This window comes from Panulirus ornatus, chromosome 45 (genome assembly GCF_036320965.1).
Source record: "Panulirus ornatus isolate Po-2019 chromosome 45, ASM3632096v1, whole genome shotgun sequence".
Lineage (NCBI taxonomy): Eukaryota > Metazoa > Arthropoda > Malacostraca > Decapoda > Palinuridae > Panulirus > Panulirus ornatus.
This window is the reverse complement of record NC_092268.1, coordinates 7,976,966-7,985,986: the sequence shown is the minus strand read 5'-3', so window position 1 is coordinate 7,985,986 and position 9,021 is coordinate 7,976,966. Positions and strand designations below refer to the sequence as shown.

The window sequence follows — 9,021 nt, the reverse complement described above, 5'->3', positions numbered from 1 at the left end:
TGAAGGCAGCATGTATGAATAGGTTGATGTATATGTCTGTGTATGCATGTATACATTGAGATGTATAGGTATGTATATGTGCTGTGCGTGGGCGTGTATGTATATACATGTGTATGTGGGTGGGTTGGGCCATTCTTTCGTCTGCTTCCTTGCGCTACCTCGCTAACGCGGGAGACGGCGACAGAGTATAATGAATGAATAGATTATACATGTGTGTGTGTTGTATATCAATGTATGTATGCAGACGCGCATGGCATACATCATTGTGGTAGTGTGTGTGTGTGTGTGTGTGTGTGTTTGAACTTTGTGGCTGGTTGAACTGTGGTCGCTGCTCTGTTTCACGATGAGAGAGAGAGAGAGAGAGAGAGAGAGAGAGAGAGAGAGAGAGAGAGAGAGCAACAAGTGGCTGGGTGGCTGAATGGGAGAAAAGGGAGGGGGGGGGTCCCTCGCTCCCCCTGAGAGAGAGAGAGAAGAGAAGAGAAAAGAGAGAGAGAGAGAAAAAAGAGAGAGAGAGAAGAGAGAGAGAGAGAGAGAGAGAGAGAGAGAGAGATGGTTGGGGGGGGGTTAGGGGGTTGGGGGGGTTCAAGACCATTGGCCCCCCCTGGGGCGAATCCAGGAGCCCTGAGGGAGGGGTGTGGGGTAAGGGGATGGGTGAAGGGGTGGGTGATGGGTGGGTGGGTGGTGGGTGATGGGTGGGTTGGTGGTGGGTGATGGGTGGGTGATGGGGTGGGTGGGTATGGGGTGGGTGATGGGGTGGGTGGGGAGAGGTGTCTTGAAGCAGCGTGGCTGGCCACCGTCTCAGTCCACGGCTCGACGCCAGACATGGCCCAAGTCACCCGTGTCGCTCTCTGTATCCTGGCAGGTAGGTACGCCCGTGTCCACACGGCCCCGTGTCCCCCGTATGCCCACACACACACACACACACACACACACAACACCCGTGTCCATGTGTGTGTGTGTGTGTGTCTGTGTGTGTGTGTGTGTGTGTGTGTGTTTTATATCATTTTGTTTTTTGGGTGGTTTTATGAGGTTTTGGTGTTTATATGTTGTTTACCCATGTCCAGTCTGTGTCCCAGTGTTGTTTACCCATGTCCAGTCTGTGTCCCTGTGTTGTTTACCCATGTCCAGTCTGTGTCCCTGTGTTATTTACCCATGCCTAGTCTGTGTCCCAGTGTTGTTTACCCATGTCCAGTCTGTGTCCCAGTGTTGTTTACCCATGTCCAGTCTGTGTCCCAGTGTTGTTTACCCATGTCCAGTCTGTGTCCCAGTGTTGTTTACCCATGTCCAGTCTGTGTCCCTGTGTTGTTTACCCATGTCCAGTCTGTGTCCCTGTGTTGTTTACCCATGCCTAGTCTGTGTCCCAGTGTTGTTTACCCATGCCTAGTCTGTGTCCTCGTGTTGTTTACCCATGTCCAGTCTGTGTCCCTGTGTTGTTCCCATGTCCAGTCTGTGTCCCAGTGTTGTTTACCGATGTCCAGTCTGTGTCCCTGTGTTGTTTACCCATGTCCAGTCTGTGTCACAGTGTTGTTTACCCATGTCCAGTCTGTGTCCCAGTGTTGTTTACCCATGTCCAGTCTGTTTTCCCTTTTTGTTTTTACCCATGTCCAGTCTGTGTCACAGTGTTGTTTACCCATGTCCAGTCTGTGTCCCAGTGTTGTTTACCCATGTCCAGTCTGTGTCCCAGTGTTGTTTACCCATGTCCAGTCTGTGTCCCAGTGTTGTTTACCCATGTCCAGTCTGTGTCCCAGTGTTGTTCACATGTCAGTCTGTGTCCCAGTGTTGTTCACATGTCCAGTCTGTGTCCCTGTGTTGTTCACATGTCAGTCTGTGTCCCTGTGTTGTTCAATGTCCAGTCTGTGTCCCAGTGTTGTTTACCCATGTCCAGTCTGTGTCCCAGTGTTGTTTACCCATGTCCAGTCTGTGTCCCAGTGTTGTTTACCCATGTCCAGTCTGTGTCCCAGTGTTGTTTACCCATGTCCAGTCTGTGTCCCAGTGTTGTTCACATGTCCAGTCTGTGTCCCTGTGTTGTTTACCCATGCCCAGTCTGTGTCCCTGTGTTGTTTACCCATGTCCAGTCTGTGTCCCTGTGTTGTTTACCCATGTCCAGTCTGTGTCCCAGTGTTGTTTACCCATGTCCAGTCTGTGTCCCTGTGTTGTTTACCCATGTCCAGTGTGTGTCCCTGTGTCGTTCCCATGTCCAATCTGTGTCCCAGTGTTGTTCCCATGTCCAGTCTGTGTCCCTGTGTTGTTCACATGTCCAGTCTGTGTCCCTGTGTTGTTTACCCATGCCCAGTCTGTGTCCCTGTGTTGTTCAATGTCCAGTCTGTGTCCCGTGTTGTTTACCCATGTCCGTCTGTGTCCCTGTGTTGTTCACATGTCAGTCTGTGTCCCAGTGTTGTTTACCCATGTCCAGTCTGTGTCCCAGTGTTGTTCACATGTCCAGTCTGTGTCCCTGTGTTGTTCACATGTCCAGTCTGTGTCCCAGTGTTGTTCACATGTCCAGTCTGTGTCCCTGTGTTGTTCCCATGTCCAGTCTGTGTCCCAGTGTTGTTTACCCATGTCCAGTGTGTGTCCCTGTGTCGTTCCCATGTCCAATCTGTGTCCCAGTGTTGTTCCAATGTCCAGTCTGTGTCCCTGTGTTGTTTACCCATGTCCAGTCTGTGTCCCTGTGTTGTTTACCCATGCCCAGTCTGTGTCCCTGTGTTGTTTACCCATGTCCAGTCTGTGTCCCAGTGTTGTTTACCCATGTCCAGTCTGTGTCCCTGTGTAGTTCCCATGTCCAGTCTGTGTCCTGTGTTGTTCCCATGTCCAGTCTGTGTCCCTGTGTTGTTCACATGTCCAGTCTGTGTCCCGTGTTGTTTACCCATGCCTAGTCTGTGTCCCAGTGTTGTTCACATGTCAGTCTGTGTCCCAGTGTTGTTTACATGTCAGTCTGTGTCCCTGTGTTGTTCAATGTCCAGTCTGTGTCCCTGTGTTGTTCAATGTCCAGTCTGTGTCCCAGTGTTGTTCACATGTCAGTCTGTGTCCCAGTGTTGTTCACATGTCCAGTCTGTGTCCCTGTGTTGTTCAATGTCCAGTCTGTGTCCCTGTGTTGTTCACATGTCCAGTCTGTGTCCCTGTGTAGTTCCCATGTCCAGTCTGTGTCCTGTGTCGTTCCCATGTCCAGTCTGTGTCCCTGTGTTGTTCAATGTCCAGTCTGTGTCCCTGTGTTGTTCAATGTCCAGTCTGTGTCCTGTGTTGTTCACATGTCAGTCTGTGTCCCTGTGTTGTTCAATGTCCAGTCTGTGTCCCTGTGTTGTTCACATGTCCAGTCTGTGTCCCTGTGTTGTTCACATGTCCAGTCTGTGTCCCTGTGTTGTTCACATGTCCAGTCTGTGTCCCTGTGTTGTTCACATGTCCAGTCTGTGTCCTGTGTTGTTCACATGTCAGTCTGTGTCCCTGTGTCGTTCCCATGTCCAGTCTGTGTCCCAGTGTTGTTTACCCATGTCCAGTCTGTGTCCCTGTGTTGTTCCCATGTCCAGTCTGTGTCCCTGTGTTGTTCCCATGTCCAGTCTGTGTCCCTGTGTTGTTCAATGTCCAGTCTGTGTCCTGTGTTGTTTACCATGTCCAGTCTGTGTCCCAGTGTTGTTCACATGTCAGTCTGTGTCCCTGTGTTGTTCAATGTCCAGTCTGTGTCCCTGTGTTGTTCAATGTCCAGTCTGTGTCCTGTGTTGTTCACATGTCAGTCTGTGTCCCTGTGTTGTTCACATGTCAGTCTGTGTCCCTGTGTTGTTCAATGTCCAGTCTGTGTCCTGTGTTGTTCACATGTCAGTCTGTGTCCCTGTGTTGTTCAATGTCCAGTCTGTGTCCTGTGTTGTTTACCCATGTCCAATCTGTGTCCCAGTGTTGTTCACATGTCAGTCTGTGTCCTGTGTTGTTCACATGTCAGTCTGTGTCCCAGTGTTGTTCACATGTCAGTCTGTGTCCCAGTGTTGTTTACATGTCAGTCTGTGTCCCTGTGTTGTTCAATGTCCAGTCTGTGTCCTGTGTTGTTTACCATGTCCAGTCTGTGTCCCAGTGTTGTTTAATGTCCAGTCTGTGTCCCTGTGTTGTTCAATGTCCAGTCTGTGTCCTGTGTTGTTCACATGTCAGTCTGTGTCCCAGTGTTGTTTACATGTCAGTCTGTGTCCCTGTGTTGTTCAATGTCCAGTCTGTGTCCTGTGTTGTTCACATGTCAGTCTGTGTCCCAGTGTTGTTTACATGTCAGTCTGTGTCCTGTGTTGTTCACATGTCAGTCTGTGTCCCAGTGTTGTTCACATGTCAGTCTGTGTCCCTGTGTTGTTCAATGTCCAGTCTGTGTCCCTGTGTTGTTCAATGTCCAGTCTGTGTCCCTGTGTTGTTCAATGTCCAGTCTGTGTCCTGTGTTGTTCACATGTCAGTCTGTGTCCCTGTGTTGTTCAATGTCCAGTCTGTGTCCTGTGTTGTTCACATGTCAGTCTGTGTCCCAGTGTTGTTTACCATGTCCAGTCTGTGTCCTGTGTTGTTCACATGTCAGTCTGTGTCCCAGTGTTGTTCACATGTCCAGTCTGTGTCCTGTGTTGTTCACATGTCAGTCTGTGTCCCTGTGTTGTTCAATGTCCAGTCTGTGTCCCTGTGTTGTTCAATGTCCAGTCTGTGTCCTGTGTTGTTCACATGTCAGTCTGTGTCCCTGTGTTGTTCAATGTCCAGTCTGTGTCCCTGTGTTGTTCAATGTCCAGTCTGTGTCCTGTGTTGTTTACCATGTCCAGTCTGTGTCCCAGTGTTGTTCACATGTCAGTCTGTGTCCTGTGTTGTTTACCCATGTCCAATCTGTGTCCCAGTGTTGTTCACATGTCAGTCTGTGTCCCTGTGTTGTTCAATGTCCAGTCTGTGTCCCTGTGTTGTTCAATGTCCAGTCTGTGTCCTGTGTTGTTCACATGTCAGTCTGTGTCCCTGTGTTGTTCAATGTCCAGTCTGTGTCCTGTGTTGTTCACATGTCAGTCTGTGTCCCAGTGTTGTTTACCCATGCCCAGTCTGTGTCCCTGTGTTGTTCCCATGTCCAGTCTGTGTCCCAGTGTTGTTCACCCATGTCCAGTCTGTGTCCCTGTGTTGTTCACATGTCCAGTCTGTGTCCCAGTGTTGTTCACATGTCCAGTCTGTGTCCAGTGTTGTTTACCCATGTCCAGTCTGTGTCCAGTGTTGTTTACCCATTTCCAGTCTGTGTCCCAGTGTTGTTTACCCATGTCCAGTCTGTGTCCCAGTGTTGTTTACCCATGTCCAGTCTGTGTCCCAGTGTTGTTCACATGTCAGTCTGTGTCCCAGTGTTGTTTACCCATGTCCAATCTGTGTCCCAGTGTTGTTTACCCATGCCCAGTCTGTGTCCCAGTGTTGTTTACCCATGTCCAGTCTGTGTCCTGTGTTGTTCACATGTCAGTCTGTGTCCCAGTGTTGTTTACCCATGTCCAGTCTGTGTCCCAGTGTTGTTTACCCATGTCCAGTCTGTGTCCCAGTGTTGTTTACCCATGTCCAGTCTGTGTCCCAGTGTTGTTCACATGTCCAGTCTGTGTCCCTGTGTTGTTCCAATGTCCAGTCTGTGTCCCAGTGTTGTTTACCCATGTCCAGTCTGTGTCCCAGTGTTGTTTACCCATGTCCAGTCTGTGTCCCTGTGTTGTTTACCCATGTCCAGTCTGTGTCCCTGTGTTGTTCAATGTCCAGTCTGTGTCCCAGTGTTGTTCACATGTCCAGTCTGTGTCCCTGTGTTGTTCACATGTCCAGTCTGTGTCCCAGTGTTGTTCACATGTCCAGTCTGTGTCCCTGTGTTGTTCCCATGTCCAGTCTGTGTCCCTGTGTTGTTCACATGTCAGTCTGTGTCCCAGTGTTGTTTACCCATGTCCAATCTGTGTCCCAGTGTTGTTTACCCATGCCCAGTCTGTGTCCCAGTGTTGTTTACCCATGTCCAGTCTGTGTCCTGTGTTGTTCACATGTCAGTCTGTGTCCCTGTGTTGTTTACCCATGTCCAGTGTGTGTCCCTGTGTCGTTCCCATGTCCAATCTGTGTCCCAGTGTTGTTCACATGTCCAGTCTGTGTCCCTGTGTTGTTCACATGTCCAGTCTGTGTCCCAGTGTTGTTTACCCATGCCCAGTCTGTGTCCCTGTGTTGTCCCCCATGTCCAGTCTGTGTCCTGTGTTGTTTACCCATGTCCAGTCTGTGTCCCTGTGTTGTTCCATGTCCAGTCTGTGTCCCTGTGTTGTTCACATGTCCAGTCTGTGTCCCAGTGTTGTTCCCATGTCCAGTCTGTGTCCCTGTGTTGTCCCCCATGTCCAGTCTGTGTCCCTGTGTTGTCCCCCATGTCCAGTCTGTGTCCCTGTGTTGTCCCCCATGTCCAGTCTGTGTCCCAGTGTTGTTTACCCATGTCCAGTCTGTGTCCCTGTGTTGTTCCCATGCCCAGTCTGTGTCCCTGTGTTGTTCAATGTCCAGTCTGTGTCCCAGTGTTGTTTACCCATGCCCAGTCTGTGTCCCTGTGTTGTCCCCCATGTCCAGTCTGTGTCCTGTGTTGTTTACCCATGTCCAGTCTGTGTCCTGTGTTGTTCACATGTCAGTCTGTGTCCCAGTGTTGTTCACATGTCAGTCTGTGTCCCAGTGTTGTTTACCCATGCCCAGTCTGTGTCCCAGTGTTGTTTACCCATGTCCGTCTGTGTCCCTGTGTTGTTCAATGTCCAGTCTGTGTCCCAGTGTTGTTTACCCATGCCCAGTCTGTGTCCCAGTGTTGTTTACCCATGTCCAGTCCTGTGTCCCTGTGTTGTTCACATGTCCAGTCTGTGTCCCTGTGTTGTTCCCCATGTCCAGTCTGTGTCCCTGTGTTGTTCAATGTCCAGTCTGTGTCCCAGTGTTGTTCACATGTCCAGTCTGTGTCCCAGTGTTGTTCCCATGTCCAGTCTGTGTCCCTGTGTTGTTCACATGTCCAGTCTGTGTCCCTGTGTTGTTCACATGTCAGTCTGTGTCCTGTGTTGTTCACATGTCAGTCTGTGTCCCGTGTTGTTTACCCATGCCTAGTCTGTGTCCCAGTGTTGTTTACCCATGTCCAACTGTTGTACAACCCCCAGAGGTCAAGGTTGTACAACACAGCACAATTGCACGACTAATATTCATATGTACAACTGTTGTACAACCCCCAGCGGTCGAGGTTGTACAACACAGCACACTTGCACGACCAAGAATCATATGTACAACTGTTGTACAACCCCAGCGGTCGGGGTTGTACATACAGCACATTTCCATGGCTAATAATCATATGTACAACTGTTGTACAACCCCCAGCGGTCAAGGTTGTACAACACAGCACACTTGCACGACTAATATTCATATGTACAACTGTTGTACAACCCCCAGAGGTCAAGGTTGTACAACCCCAGCGGTCGGGGTTGTACATACAGCACATTTCCATGGCTAATAATCATATGTACAACTGTTGTACAACCCCAGAGGTCAAGGTTGTACAACCCCAGCGGTCGGGGTTGTACATACAGCACATTTCCATGGCTAATAATCATATGTACAACTGTTGTACAACCCCCAGTGGTCGGGGTTGTACAACACAGCACACTTGCACGACTAATAATCATATGTACAACTGTTGTACAACCCCAGCGGTCGGGGGTTGTACAACCCCAGCGGTCGGGGTTGTACATACAGCACATTTCCATGGCTAATAATCATATGTACAACTGTTGTACAACCCCAGCGGTCGGGGTTGTACAACCCCCAGCGGTCGGGGTTGTACAACCCCCAGTGGTCGGGGTTGTACAACCCCCAGTGGTCGGGGTTGTACAACCCCAGCGGTCGGGGTTGTACAACCCCCAGTGGTCGGGGTTGTACAACCCCCAGTGGTCGGGGTTGTACAACCCCCAGCGGTCGGGGTTGTACAACCCCCAGTGGTCGGGGTTGTACAACCCCCAGCGGTCGGGGTTGTACAACCCCAGCGGTCGGGGTTGTACAACCCCAGCGGTCGGGGTTGTACAACACAGCACAATTGCAATGACGGAGTGGGAGTGGAGGCGCCACAGGGGTTGGGCTGCCAGCGTTCGCCTGACCTTCAATTCGGTCACGGACATCTTGTTTATTCCAGGATGACCATCAGGTGTCATGGCCACTAACATTTACGCCGATAAAAAAAAAAATGAAAGAAAAGATTATATATTTATTTATTTATCCTATCCTTGTTTGGTTAGGTTAGTCTTCGTTTAACATAGTGTTCAACCGTCGTTTATCACAGCGGACGTTTTTTTTTCCCCCCACAGTTGGTTGTGGTTAAGGAAGACGTGTTTCCTCCTGGGATTAAAAAAAAAGAAATGGGGGAAAAAAATAACGCGTCCGCTGACATGTGGCAACTTACACCGTGCGTTATTTTTCCCGCTATTTTTTCAACAATTTGTTATAATTAACGTCAAATTGCGGCGGTTATTGTTGTGAAAATGTTTTTTTTTTAATAATTTTGAAATGAAATAGAAGTTATAGATGATATATGGATTGTAAAGGTGATTTTAATGGCTTGTTAAGGAGTTATCTTCAACGGGCGAAGTGACAATGACTTGTGATTATAGACGGTACGACCATTTGAACACGACGGTACGACCCTTAAGCATGACGGTACGACCATTTGAACACAACGGTACGACCCTTAAGCATGACGGTACGACCATTTGAACACGACGGTACGACCATTTGAACACGACGGTACGACCATTGAACACGACGGTACGACCATTTGAACACGACGATACGACCCTTGAGCACGACGGTACGACCCTTGAGCACGACGGTACGACCATTTGAACACGACGGTACGACCCTTGAACACGATAGTACGACCATTGAACACAACTGTACGACCCTTCAACACGACGGTACGACCCTTGAGCACGACTCATGAACACACACCTGTCGTGCTCCGAGATATATGTAGAACACAAGAGTCTGATTTAGTTACAATTATAAAAAATGGCTCTCTCTCTCTCTCTCTCTCTC

General features: G+C 49.5%; 1 protein-coding gene across 1 annotated transcript in view; it reads left to right on the top strand.

Annotated features, from left to right (window-relative positions):
* The first annotated feature begins 777 nt into the window (after window positions 1-777).
* The window catches only part of LOC139762906 (hemicentin-2-like), a 28,007-nt gene continuing 19,763 nt past the window's right edge, over window positions 778-9,021 (top strand). The window contains 1 exon segment of the mRNA XM_071688148.1: window positions 778-862. Within this exon segment, the coding sequence (XP_071544249.1) occupies window positions 823-862 (40 nt within the window). The 5' untranslated portion in view covers window positions 778-822.